Source organism: Notamacropus eugenii, chromosome 2, assembly GCF_028372415.1.
Source record: "Notamacropus eugenii isolate mMacEug1 chromosome 2, mMacEug1.pri_v2, whole genome shotgun sequence".
Lineage (NCBI taxonomy): Eukaryota > Metazoa > Chordata > Mammalia > Diprotodontia > Macropodidae > Notamacropus > Notamacropus eugenii.
In genome coordinates this window covers 438,560,364-438,574,862 of record NC_092873.1, presented here as the reverse complement: position 1 = coordinate 438,574,862, position 14,499 = coordinate 438,560,364, and the positions used below count along the sequence as shown (strand labels likewise).

At 39.4% G+C, this 14,499-nt stretch overlaps 1 protein-coding gene across 3 annotated transcripts in view; it reads left to right on the top strand.

The window, feature by feature from the left end:
- IPO9 (importin 9) overlaps positions 1–14,499 on the top strand; it is a 34,859-nt gene that overhangs the window by 7,226 nt on the left and 13,134 nt on the right. For all 3 annotated transcript variants that reach the window (XM_072648214.1, XM_072648216.1, XM_072648215.1), the window contains exons 2-10: positions 4,342–4,403; positions 4,634–4,720; positions 5,056–5,257; positions 8,987–9,075; positions 9,940–10,026; positions 11,032–11,151; positions 11,268–11,368; positions 11,626–11,684; positions 13,907–14,058. In XM_072648214.1, the coding sequence (XP_072504315.1) occupies positions 4,342–4,403; positions 4,634–4,720; positions 5,056–5,257; positions 8,987–9,075; positions 9,940–10,026; positions 11,032–11,151; positions 11,268–11,368; positions 11,626–11,684; positions 13,907–14,058 (959 nt within the window). The remainder of the gene's footprint in view (positions 1–4,341; positions 4,404–4,633; positions 4,721–5,055; positions 5,258–8,986; positions 9,076–9,939; positions 10,027–11,031; positions 11,152–11,267; positions 11,369–11,625; positions 11,685–13,906; positions 14,059–14,499) is intronic.

Genomic DNA, 14,499 nt, shown 5'->3' with positions numbered 1-14,499 from the left:
AGAATGAAAAGAGGACTACATGAAAATGATGGAGAGAGAGGAGGAGCTCCATGCTGGAAGTGACAGTTGTGAAAGCATTAAAGGACTGATATATATGGTATTTGGAGGAAAAAGATAATAACAGCAAAGAAAGGGGGAAAAAAAACGTATATTTTAATTAATACCAAAAAAACGGTATCCAAAAAACTATCACCAAAAAAACGGTATCCAAAAAACTATCACTAGCTTCCTATCAGTACACCTGCTTTCCCATCTATACAAAATCTTTATGGGAGTGATTTCTATAGAAGTCATTGGTATCAGGGAATAAGCAAACTTTCAGAAATAATTCAATGATGGATGACATCTTTACTATTTCACAATGAACTGAAAGATGTAGAGAATTTAAGATCCCATTGTATATACTGTTTGTTAATTACAAAAAAGCATTTGATTTGATAGAATAGAATGTTGCCATATAGGCACTTTTTCAGCAAAGTGTCTCCCATCCCTATATCAAAATCATTCAAGATACCTTGGAAGATGTAGTAGAAATAACTTATTTTTGTTTAGAAAGTTCTCTGATAGACATCAAGACAGATTTAAAACAGGGAGAGACATATGCTTGCTGAAGGTGTTTTTCCAGAGAAAATAAAAGATTCATCACAGAATCCAGATCAAAGAGAAGATTCCCAGTAAATGATGGGGTCCTCTGTTCCTTTTTAGTGATGACATGGTCCTAATTGCATCAAGCCCCAGAATCTTACAAGGCCTTCTAGGAGAGATCTGTAATCACTCAGATTGGGTTTTCCATCCATATAGGAAACACTTAGTGAATGAAGAATACCCATTACCCTGAAACACATGAAGATGTATTTCAGCATGCATCTGGATAACCATCCTATCAAATTTCTCCATCAGCAAAGAAAGAAAATAAACTGGAGGAGTGTGGGCAGGATTATCATGAGAAAAATTTTTATTTTCTTACTGATCCCAACCTACCCATAAAAACAATAGCTCATTTTTTAAAATATTAACATTGTACCAGCATAAGATGTACAGCACAACTGTCCCCAGAGACTTCAAAATGAGTGTCTCACAGAGGGCAAAGAAGAGACTTAACATTGAGCCAATGAGGAACTCTGAAGAACAGATGTAAGAAACCTCTTTGAGGAGCAGTGTAATAAGAGACAATGGGGTGGTCAGAGGGCAGGAACAAGAGATCATAGATAGGTGGCCAGAGTGCTGCACCAGAACAACCTCAGCCAAAAGCCAGGGAGGCCTCCAGCCTGTTGTTTGGACCAGCCCTGTGTGGCAGACTTGTTGGGGGACATGGACAAGAGTAGCACAAGTTGGGCAGGCATGAATGTAATACAGTCTGCATGGGGCGGGGGGGGGGACTCCTAAATCCTTAAGATTAGAGACCCATTAAATATATTTACATTTATTATTCAGTGCCAACTGATAGTCTGATAGTTGTAATCTATTGCGGGAGAGAGAGTTAATTTATGATGTGGGGTGAAGGAAAGAGTAATGGGAAAATTGACATTTGCTCTAGTTTATACTGACCAACTCTCCTGCTCACCCATCTGACAAGAGTTTATATCATTTAATTGTCTTAGATTTCCAAATCATTTTAATTCTTTCTTGGGGTGTTGAAGCCTCTATGTAGTCAGTACTGTTTCCCACCCTCCACTCCTTTTCTAGTTATGTGTCTTAGAAAGCTAACAGTGATTTTTTTTCGTCTTTTCCAAATATTCTTCTCCTAGAATTCAAAATAGAGATTAATATTATCCCTTTTAGCATTCTTGTTTCCTGTGTATAATGGCCTTCCTTTCATTAAAAATCCATTGATATTTTAAAGCAAATACAAGGAAAACCTAATGGATGCCTTAGTTTTGGAGGTATATATTATTACTATTTTCCATGGCAGGCTTTTTGTTACTGTTGTAACTCTTGCTGACTATTAGTGACTCGTTTTTCGTGACACAGGAAGCAATGTGGCTCCCAGAAGTTGAAATCCAAACATAAGACTCTGGGTGCTTTTCTACAGCCCTAAGATAATTCTTGTACCCCTGGATACAGCTATTTTTGAGGTAAAGTATTTCCATAATCAACTGGACTTGACCTTTGGGAGAAAGGGGTAGAGGAGCGAAAAGCCTGATTTGTCTGCCTTTTGTAGTAACTGAATTCAAGGGGAAAAAGGACTTGATTAAAACCCTGGATATGCTTAGGTAGCTCAAGAAGTATTTCTGGACTGGTAGGTGTAGGAAGTACTCAGAAAATCTATGGCGGTCACCTGTCCTCTGTCCTGTGCTGCTTTCCTCTGTTTAGTTGCAGTGCAATGGGATATAAGCGCATGGTTTGCTCTTCTTCCCACAAGGCCTCCTTGTTATCCTCTAAATAGTGTCACTGAGAGTACAGTCCTGACCCTCACTCAGCTCAGGGAGATCCATTTCCAACCAAACAAGTCTCAAGTAGTACAGTTTCCTGACAATGCTCATCTGTATCTCTCCCCTCCTTCCTTACCACTGAAGGTTTTGTTTTTCCTAAATGTTCATGTATTTGTTTCGTCCTCAAATTTCTTTTGGGCAAATATTTTTATACTGACTGTAGTTCTCACTTTCTCAAACACAAGCCTAATGCTTACAATAATGGTCCCAAGAAATTGTGCTAATTCTAGAGTCATTAAAACTTGAGTGAAGTTGGTCCTTGCCAAAATGGCTTAGATCTAGATGAATGATCTCGTGAACCATTTCATTTTGCAAGAGAGCACATCAAGGCATGACAGAAACGTACAGATGTACCTAGCTGCACATTTTAGTACCAAACCTAGTCCAAAATGATTTTTTTTTTAAATCAATGAATGCATGAAGTTAGTTTCTATTTCAATATTTAGCATAAAAAATAGTGAAGAGGTCATTGAAAATACCTTTTCTTTTGGACAGATTTCACAGTTGTTGCTTAGATGTCCCATTATTCTCTTGCTCAAATTGACTTGAACATTTGATACCTGAGGACTCTTCCTAAATTGTATTTAAATTTAGCAGATTAAATTATTAAAATTAAATTATTAAAAATTAAAATCATTTTCCAAATGTCTATCAAAGATAAACTTTCAAAGATGTCTTGAGATCTTTTGGCCTGAGATCCTCCTCAGGTAAGTTTGCTTATGGATGACATGCAGATGACAACCCTCAACTGGACATGTAAATGTGTAGACTACGTTGATCAGATTATCTCTAGGAAATATAATGAATTTCAGAAGCTTCAGGAATAATTCTTCCAATTTTTTTTCTTTTTGTGATCTCATTTCTAGTAAATACTGGAAAAGGAGGCTGGCTTCTTTAACAACTCAGATTTCTTTCTCTTGTGGTATTCTTGCTTAAAAAAAAGAAAAGAAAAATGCCTTCTTCCTGCCAGAGTGAGATGATTGGTACCATAGGAATGCAATTGTAGCCATTCAGTTTGTAACCATAGATCTCAGCACTGGCTAGTCTTTGTAGTAATCTAGTTACTTGAGATACTTAAATACCAAATGTTACAACAAGAAGAGACACAATCTTTTCAATATAGACATTTCTCTAGTGCGTAGTTCATTTTGACTACATATGCCAGTGTAATCAGTGTTGTTTTTTGTGCTTAATGACTCATTTTAGCTATGTGGACAGAAACTGGTCAAGGGATTTCAAGGGCCTAGTTGCAAGTAAATCAGTCCTCAGGCTTTCTACTAAGGACCTCTGCCTGCCCTTAGTTCTGAGTAAATCATCTTGAAAATGTGGTGCTTTTTTGGGATTTTCCTCCTCTGTCTCTGCCCTGCAGACAATTAAATATTTGATCATTGTCTCTTTGCCAACGTGAACCAATTCTTTGTTTGAGTTTGGGGATAGCACCATTGGACCGTGCACAAACATGAACTGACAGTGGTTGAATTTCTTATAGCACTTCTGTTTTTATGACCAAGCTTGTTAAACCTTATCCCTCAGTTCTAAACCAGAGCTGGATGCCCAGAGTTTCTTCCTGATGGATAATCATCTGATCTCTGGTGATATACACATCCTAGATTCTTATTAGGGTGATCTTATAGTTAGAAATATTGATTACCTTAGGAGAGGTAAGGCTAGGTGTACAGTGGCAGAAGAACTTACTGGCACCGCTCAAAGGTGATTTCCACCCCCCTGCTTTTCTCAGCCCAAAGACTGTGTCTGAGTAGCAAACTTTCCTCCCCCCTCCCTCCCCAAAAAAGGAGTGGCTAGACTATTTACTAAAATCCTTTTTGTCATCATTTCAGTTAATACTCAGTAAGTTGCCCTGTCATTTCTTGTATACTCTTAGACTAATGATGAACTTTTTTCTTTTCAGAATTTGGAGTTCACTTAGCAGAGCTGACTGTGGATCCACAGGGAGCATTAGCTATTCGTCAGGTAAGCCTAGAGTGGTTTTCCTTTTCTCAATGACTGAGCCTTCTCATGGAAAAAGAGAAACCATAAGGCAGTCTGTACTAACACCTGGGGAAATTTATATCCAATGTGTGCTTCAGATGTTCTGGATAGACAGGTGGTTAATGTGTATGAAATAAGAAGAAGGGTATGCTCCCTTTGTATCTTATCCATACCCTGTTCCCGTGAAGTGACTTAGCTTGTTTCTTTTCCAGTTGGCATCAGTCATCTTGAAACAGTATGTGGAAACCCACTGGTGTGCACAGTCAGAGAAGTTCAGGCCTCCTGAAACCACAGAAAGGGTCAGTAGATTTATTACATTTGTCCACCTGGGGAGGTATGTGGGACTTTCTATTTTGAGAGATCAAGGTGTGAAAATTCTTTTATACCCTGCAAAGCTCTGAAAACTGACCCACAGGGGACTTGGGGGAGGGCTTGTTTCATTGGGAAGAATATTGTTGTGACATAAGTATCAAATATCTGAATAAGTAGTTTGACAAACTCATCTAGATCTTTCTCTCAGGCATATTATATGCCATATAACATATAAAGTACATTCTTTATAGTTCAAGATATGCTCAACATAACTTGGATAAATCACATAGGGCTAGGTCTAAAGGGAGGGTATTTCCTGCAGGCAAAAATTGTTATCCGGGAGCTGCTGCCCAATGGGCTGAGGGAATCAATTAGCAAGGTCCGTTCCAGTGTGGCCTATGCAGTGTCAGCCATTGCGCATTGGGACTGGCCAGAGGCCTGGCCCCAACTCTTTAACCTGCTGATGGAGATGTTGGTGAGCGGAGATCTGAATGCTGTTCATGGAGCCATGCGAGTGCTGACAGGTACTAAATGCTTCTGCCTAAGCAAGGACTTGCTCACGTTTTCAAAATCAGACAGAAGTATTTGCCCAGAGGCCTGTGGAAGGGATCAACAACCATGGTTGACCCTGACTCCATTTCTCTAAGATCCCCTCTGTGTATCTGCCCCAGATCTATCCACTCTTTCTGGGTTATCAGGCTCCTGATGCTGCTGCTGTACCTGCTCACTAGGGACACATTCATCCCTTCCTATCATAACTGAGATAGAGCAGTATCCTTTTTCCCCTTATTTTGACCAAGATAAGTTTGGAATTTTTGCAGAGGAACTCTTAATAGCAAAGTAAGAGAAATCAAGGCAAGTATATATAGAAACAATCAGATTTACAGATACAGATTTTTCATCCTAACTTTGGGATCACTCTTCCTTTGGTCCATTTTTATCACTTCAACTCTGTCTACAATAGACATCTAAGAAAGATGCTCAAACTGTTAAACCAAGGTGGATTTAAACTGTGTAACCTTGGACTTATCCTCTGAGTCTCTATTTTATCATCAATATGAGAAAGAGTTAGATTCCACAAACTCTCAAGTTCTTTCAGCTGAAAATGCCATGCTTTCAGAATGATAGACTTCCCTTTCTTCTAGAACCTTTTGTCAGGTATTGTTTCTAAGAAAAAGAGACTTACTTCTGACTGGTCATCTCCTCCGGAGGTACCCTCACCTGCTTGGGTCCCACTTTCATCAGCTGAAAGAGAAAAAAACTTCCTTATCTGGCCCCAGGAATTTTTCCCCTGAGTTCATGCCATCTTGCATCAACACAGAAGATGTTTCTTTAGCCCCTCTCTCAAACAGTAGGCCCTTGGAAGAGCTAACCTCACTCTTGACCTCATTGGTTCAACTGAGTTTTGGTTGCCTGTGGTTTGCTTGCCATTAGCTACTAGGCATTTAGTTACTTATACTGACCTTTCATAGAGCAGAGCCTCTTTAAACTCTTGTCTAAATTAACATCTAGGTCTAGTCTCACTAATGACCATGTGGCCTCAGTGATGGTTACCATTTTCCCCTGAACTCTATATGTCTCATGTGAGTGAGAGCCTTGATATCCAGAAGCAGATATTTCCTACCTATTTCAAAATTCAATCTCCGTTTTGAATTGAATACTGAATTTAGTATTTTTTTTCCTTTTTCTTTCTTTCTTTTTTTTTTTTAAACGAGGCAGTCAGGGTTAAGTAATTTGCCCAGGGTCATACAACTAGGAAGTATCTGAGACTAGATTTGAACTCAGGTCCTCCTGACCGTAGGGCCAGTGCTCTATCTACTGAGCCACCTAGCTGCCCCTGAATTCTTATTTCTTGTCTGAGGTTCTCCCTTCTCATTTGCAGAATCAAGATAACTGATAGACCCTGAGCCTTTCCCAGCTCAGGTTATCTGTTCTTTCTGTTAACGTAGATTCCCTTTCAGAATACTATCTACAGTTTTACTTAAGTATCTTAAACATAACAACAACAGGCGAGGCTGTTCCCTAACTAAGGAACAGCGTTAATTCCTCATGGCTTCCCAACACCAAGCCTACTCCCAACCCCATTAACCCAAGAGAAGAGAAAGGAAGTTGTGTACTTGAGCTGCAGGTGAGTTTGAAGAACCCCCATTACTGTTAACTGAGAATAATATCTTCCATATCTTCAATATGGATGTCTTCCATAATGTCATTTTGTTCTCAGCAATCCAGAGAAAACTGCCTTAGAACACTGTGTCTAGTTGTAATAGTGAAACTAACCAGTGTGGTCATATGGAAAGAACTTGAAGTTAGAAGGCCCACTGTTTAGCAGCTGTGACATTTGGAACTCCTGACTCTGTTATACTTAGTTTCCTTTCCTGTAAAATATGGATTAAACTATTTACATTACTTCCTTGGCAGGTTGGCTAAGGAATAAGTGAGATAATACATGTGAAAATGCTTTGTAAATTATAATGTGACCTAGGAGTATAAGTTATTGCTGCTGTTATTATGCAACAGCTTCCATGCCCCAAGCATGGAAATGCATGGAAACGGTACTTCAGTAATATAAGAGACTCAGGCATGCATGTACACAGCGGAGCACTAATGTAGAAAAGAAGAGACTATGGAAATAAGAACATTATCATTTTCTCTTTTTTCCACATTACTCATGTTGTGAAAGAAGAAACAGAACAAAAAAGAAAAGCCACAAAAAAAAAAAACAAAACCCAAAAAAGTGAAAATAATATGCTTCAATCTGCATTCAGACACTATAGTTCTTTCTCTGGATGTTGATAGCATTTTCCATCATGAGTCTTTGAACATTATCATTTTCTAAAAGACTTTGTGTAATGTCCCATGCACCCTGTGGGGCCAGTTAACAATTTTCTCTACATATAGAAGAATTGAGTTTTAGGACCAGTGGAAATTTGCTTATACCAGAGGACAATTGGAACTCTTAATTGCTTTAATTTCCAAAAAAGTTAGAAGATGGGGTTGTTGCAGATATTCCATCCTACTGATTTACTGTATCAGGTTAGTCTAGGTGATTTAGGCAAGGTATCTTTCTGAGCTTCAGGCTCTGTAAAAAGTACAGTAAAATACTAACTTTCAGAATTAGTTGTAGAAGAGTAAATATGATAGCAAAACACTCCATAAAACCAGAAAATATTCTCAAACTAGATTGTGCTTTGCTCTACTATAACTTTGTAACTTCTTATACTGTTTATGTAAGACATCAGTTTCATTTGTCCCTTCCTTTAGAGATCATAGCATAAGTACTGAACTCTTGAAGTGCAAATCGTAGGTCTACCTGAGGTAATGAAGAAACTCTGTCCTCCATCTTTGACACAAATACTGTGGACTTTGGTACTTGCCCAGCATTAGTAAACTGGGATAACTTTGAAAATCCCACCTTTTATTTCTAAATCCTACAACTTATTTGAGAAACATTCAAGTGACTTAATGCCCCACCCCTCCTTCCTCTTCCCTTCTTGTTGATAACATAATAGAAACAGGAGATAATCAAGGTCCAGTAAAGTGAGAAAACCTGTCTTAGAAACTCCATTTTTCGTTGATTCCACCCTTAATAATGTGGAATCCATAGTCCTTTGTGTTATTTTCATGTACTTTGGTTGCCTTTTCTTCTTTTTAATGGAGATGAGGTGACCTGTTTTCCCCAGTGGCTTATTTAAATAACACCCATGTCAGAATTCCCTTTCTGCTCCAGGTAGCAGCAACTTTTGCCTTCCAGGCATACAAATGTCATCCATTATGAGTGTAATGGACTTGGTAGAGTTCAAGGCCAAGCAAATCAGCATAGACTGAACCAAATGGACCAAAACATCCTGCCTAGAGGAAATGTTAAAAGAAAATGAGATCAAAAAGTGGATTTGGTTATCAGAGGGGCAACTATTAATTAAGATTCTGATAGTAAAGGATATGTCTCAGAAAGTGCAGTGATGCCCCATATATTTCCAACAAAGACTTCTGTGACGTCTATTATGGCTTTCTTTGTAGTATTTACGGGAAAGATTTTTTTTTTCTTCTTAATCTCACAGAAGTGTTCTTTTACTTCCTCACTGTCATCTTTTCCCTTCTTATAAAGAATCTGCAGTCTCCTACTTCTTCCCTACCTCTCGAATAAGCCACTGGTCCCTAGTTCTCCCTTCCAAAAACCACACCAATGTTTTTTCTGGTATTTTATGGCTTTGGGGACAATAGTTGGGGCAACAATAACACTCTTTTCATTCTAGAATTTACCCGGGAAGTAACAGATACACAAATGCCGCTTGTTGCTCCTGTTATTCTCCCAGAGATGTATAAGATCTTCACCATGGCAGAGGTATGGAAGCTACTTAGTCCCTTCCTCTGGTTAGCAGAAAGACAGCTGACATTGGAGGCTGTGGAGTCATTGCCAGATACTGTTAAGCCAGTAGCCAGTCTCCAGATCACAATTACAGATCAATTATTTTATTATAGAGTACCACTGAATGGGGTGGCACCTGCCAGAGCTGAACCTGAATGATAGTTTCACTATAACTTCCAGGATTTGCCCTAGACAAAATTAACAAATAGAGAAAGTTTGCCTTCATTCTCATTTCTAACTCCTGGCATCCCATCCTCCATCTTTCCCAGAGGATGCTGAGATTTTCATAGTTTCTTAGTGCTTTGATCTCAGCTAGCTCTTAAAAGGAAATCAATCTAATTAAATTAATTCACACTGAAATATCTTAATAGAAAATTGGTATGAGTCTTCCCGTGAGTCTTTGCATTGAAAAAGATGACCTTTTAAACCCAAAAGCATAAATCTTTAATGGCAGGACTTAAGGCACTGAGACAACATAGTGATATTTTATAATAGTTGTGTCTTCTTGGTGCTCCCCACAGCACAAATATGCCTACTTGATATATGTGTAATGCCAATTTGGATAGTTACTATTGCTTTCTCAGTGTTATCTTTTCCTATATTCTAAACCATAAGATGTAGATATCTGGACATCGGGAAGATGCTCCTATTTTTTCTCTCCCAGAACTTTTTTTTTCCTCTGTATGATCATTGTCATATCTGTAGGTTACCTAGTCCTGAATCTAAAATGAGTTTAATATTCAAAATAATTCATAGTGCTTCCACTACCATTTATGCATGCACACATGAAGATAGACAACCTCATTGTGGGTTGCTTATAGTGTATAATCTTTCTTTTAGGTTTATGGTATTCGAACCCGTTCTCGTGCTGTGGAGATTTTTACCACCTGTGCTCATATGATCTGTAACATGGAAGAGCTGGAAAAGGTGGGTGAGACTTTGGGGTGACAAGGTCACACAAACCCTTATCATTTGCAAAGTTAATGGGTTTTTTTAACTAATCCTTCTGAAACTTATTTGATGACAGTAACATCAAAAGTTTTCCATTTTAGTCAAAATTTGTATTTGCTTCCAGTTAAATTTTCTTTACTTTCATCCAGTTTTCACTCACCTAGCCTGCTGTCCTGTTGTCTTCTTGCCTCCCTTCATTGTGTTATGAGTTCCTTGTGGCATCTGCCTGAAGCAAGAATACCTGAGTGCACTTCTCCCTGTGTTTTAGAAGTCCCTTTGGGATCCCCTCTTATTCTCATGTGCATTTCTGTATCTTTGCACAGGCTGTCCCTGGTCCTGGAGTGTAGTCCTTCCCTCTCTCTACCTCCCTTGACTCCCTGATTTCCTTTAGAGCTCAGAGTAGACCCCACCTTCTGCCTAGGCATTTCCTGCTTCTTCATTCTCCAGGTTATGGCCTCTCCATCAAAGTCACCTAGTTTCTATGTTACATATATTCTTTATATACTCAGATAGCTGCTTGTCTCCCTCAGTAGAATAATGTAAGCTTCCTGAGGTCAGGGACTGTTTCATTTGGTCTTTGTATTCCCAGCAATAATCATAGTGTCTGGCACAGAGTAATCACTTAAATGCAACTGATTGATTAATTGATATATCAGATCTTGGAATACTCGTGGGGTGAGGATGGAAGTCAGAAGGCATGAGGAGATTTGATCCAGGAGTCCAGGTTTTAAATTAGAATCGTGGAAATGTTAGGCCCCCTAGTTGGGGACTGATATCTGAGAGACGTGTGTGTGTGTGTGTGTGTGTGTGTGTGTGTGTGTGTGTGTGTGTGTGTCTGTGTGTCTGTGTGTCTGTGTGTCTGTGTGTGTGTCTGTGTGTGTGTCTGTGTGTGTGTGTGTCTCTGATCCTCTATAAGAGACTCCCAAAAAAAAGAAAGACATGTCTAGAGACTCTGTCCATTGGTTTTAACTTCTTTTACAGGGTGCAGCCAAAGTGCTGATCTTTCCTGTGGTTCAGCAGTTCACTGAGGCCTTTGTTCAGGCTCTCCAGATGCCAGATGGCCCCACATCTGACAGCGGGTTTAAGATGGAAGTCCTAAAGGTAAAAATTCACCAATACATTTAAGAAATTATCCAGCTTGGGCTTGGGGGAAAGCCTGAATTAAGTAGTTATTCCACATGGTTTTCCAATTTTTGGTCTTTCTTTTTGATTTTTAGGCAGTGACAGCTTTAGTGAAAAACTTCCCCAAACACATGGTTTCCTCCATGCAGCAGATCCTGCCAATTGTGTGGAACACCTTGACTGAAAGTGCAGCTTTATATCCTTTTTTTTTTTTTTTGGAAACCTAGAAGTGCCTTAACTACACCTGTATTTATAAATCAAGAGCATTGGAGTGGTTATCCTTTCTGAAATGAGTTTTTATCTTGCATTGGGAAGTCTGTTACACTTCGAGTTTAAGGTGTACTAGTAGACAGTTATATGAGAAAAAGAGAAAGCTGCTACCTAGAATATATTTTTTTCCACTACTTAGATCTTTAAAAGTCCCAATTTGTGCCTCTTAACTTTGTTCCATACTTATGTGAGGACAGAAGTGAATTATACTGAGGAAGTAGAAGATCCTGTGGATTCTGATGGTGAGTATTGGTTTATGTTCTCTACTTAAGGATACCAACTCATAGGAGAAGGGAATTACAAGGAAGAAAAAGCAAGGAACTTCATGGTTAACTTCTCTTTTGAGAATTTTCAGATCAGACTTAGGTGGCATTTAAGTTTTCTAAATAGAAGTAGGAGTTCTTCCAGCTAAGACAAGGTGTTGTCTTTGCACATTTGGAGAACTAAAAAGTGGAAAGCCCGCCTGGCCAAGGCCCCACAGAAACATGTGCAGTAGAATCTCATTTCAAATGTTCTTTCTATCAGGGACTCTCCTTCAGTGTTGGGGTCTTTTCTCACCCTTCTGTCACATTCTTGGTGGTTGGCCATCTTTTTGGTATGTTGAGCTTCTCCTGGTTTTCTCCCACTTCTCTGACAACTTCCTCTTGAGCATCTTTATCACCCTACCAAGGTGTAGGTGTCTCACAAGGATATGTTCTTGGTAGTTGTCTTCACTTGTGTGGATTGAGCTATGCCTGTGAGTCCCAAATCTCTGTACCTAGTGTGGTCACTTCCCCAAGTTCTAGTCCTACATTGCCCTTGCCTACTGTATAGACACCCAGATGTCACCCTCATACCTCAAGCTGAAACCCTGAAAAAACATCCAAAACATCCATCCAGAACCCTGAAAATCTGCCATTCTTGACCTTCCTTATTCTGTTGATAGCATTACCTTTCTCCCACTCATCTAGGCTTCAAAACCCTTGACTTTCTTCCCTCAACACCTACATCCAAGCAGTTGTCAAAGCCTGTCAGTTCTGGATTCGCACTATGTTTCACCTCCATCTCATCTTCTGTATTCACAATGCCACCAATCTATTTCAAACCCTCACTGTCTCTTTCTTGGACTGGGAAATACTTGACTATCTACTCTCTTGATCTCCAGAACATCCCTCATAGAATAGAGGCTGCCATCTCCCTAGTGCATGCCACGGGTCTGCTCAAAAAGCTTCGCATGCCTCCTACTACCTATAAGGTAAACAACATTATGTGGCAAGACTGTTGAAGTCCTCCATAATCAGCATTCCATCCTTATTTCCCCCTCCACTAATTTAAATATTCTGCAGGGATAGATGGGGGGAGCTCAGTGGATAGAGCACTGGACCTAGAGTCAAATGTCATCTCAGAATCTTACTAGCTGTATAGCCCTGGATCAGTCACTTCACCTTTGTCTGCTTCAGTTTCCTTATCTGTAAAATGAGAATAGTAATAGCACCTAGCTCCCAGGGTTCCTATGAGGGTAAAATGAGTCAGTGTTTGTAAAGAGCTTAGCACCATGCCTGACCCGTAGTAGATGCTGCGTAAATGCTCTTGTTTTTTTTCCTGTCATCATCATTGTCATTATAGTTGTTGTTACAGCCACACTGGAGCTAACTCTTCCCCTCATCTTATCATTTGCTGTTCTGCTGTCCCTGCTGGCCCTCCTCCATTCTTAACACATTCTTTCCTAACACATCTCTGCAATATTGAAATCCTTTTCCTTCAGTGCTCAGCTCAGGTGATACTTCCCTGAAACCTCCAATTCTCTTAGCATTTATTTCCCTCCTTTGCCCTTTTGGTACCTTTTACGCAAATGTCTGTACCCTGTATCCTGCTGTCTGACTGCAAGCTCTTAAGGGTAAAGACAGTGTTGTGTTTCATCTTTGTATCCCCAACTCATTGCACATAATAGCCACTTAATGAATTGTGAGTGAGTTGGAAGTATCTAGACCAAAAACAGATACAAAAAGACAATCCAGAAAAAAGTTTGATTCAGTCCAAAGGGAATAGGAGCTCCTGCGTGTGGGTTTTGCTGCAGTACAACTCCCCTAACCTTTGGATGTGGTCACTTAATCTAACTGCGAAGTGCACCTAACTGGTAGACAGGAAGATATGCATTTGAATCCTGCTTTGGACACCAGCTGTGTGACCCTAGGCAAGTCACTTCAGCTCTCCCATCAGTTTCCTCCTTTTTAAAATGAGGATAATAGTCGCATCTCCCAGAATTGTTGTCAAATGAGATCATATTTGTAAAATGCTTTGTAAACCCTAAAATGTCATATAGATGTTACTTATTGTTATCATTACTCCCAACAGAATAGAAATCAGCAAACATGCTTTCATTGATATCCAAAGATAACAAGTTACTTTTGAACATTTCTGGGATTTTTGTTCGTCATTTTGCCTTGTGGTCATTGATCCCTTTCCTTGTGTGCCCTTCCTCTAGGCGAAGTGCTGGGATTTGAAAATCTTGTCTTCAGCATTTTTGAATTTGTACATGCCCTACTGGAGAACAGCAAATTCAAAAGCACTGTGAAGAAGGCATTGCCTGAGCTGATTTATTACATTATTTTGTACATGCAGATAACTGAGGAGCAGGTAACAACCCCAAATATGTCCATTTGAAGTCTCAAGTTTAGAAGAGAGAGACAGATTTTAGGGAATAGGAGCATACCAGGAGGATAGAATCATGCTAAGTCCTAAGTAATTGTTGGCATTAGATTTGTCCTAAAGAAATAAAAACACATCAGTTCCTATGTTGTGTAGCTGCCCTAAGGCGGTTTTGTGAGCTTCTTCAGACTTAGAGAGCATTTTCATCAAAGGTGAAAGAAAATGCCATCCTCTCTGTGTGCATTTGCCTAATAGCAGAGTCCTTGCTAAGGAGCCAGATGATAAGAAGAGATTGTTATCTTGATTAGAAGACCATTGCAAGCAAGAAAGATGATGCCAGAATAAAACAATCACCTCTCCCATCTCCTGTTGGTATACAGTGAGTGTGGCACCCTACCTGTTTACAGTGAACTGATAAATCAGACTAGT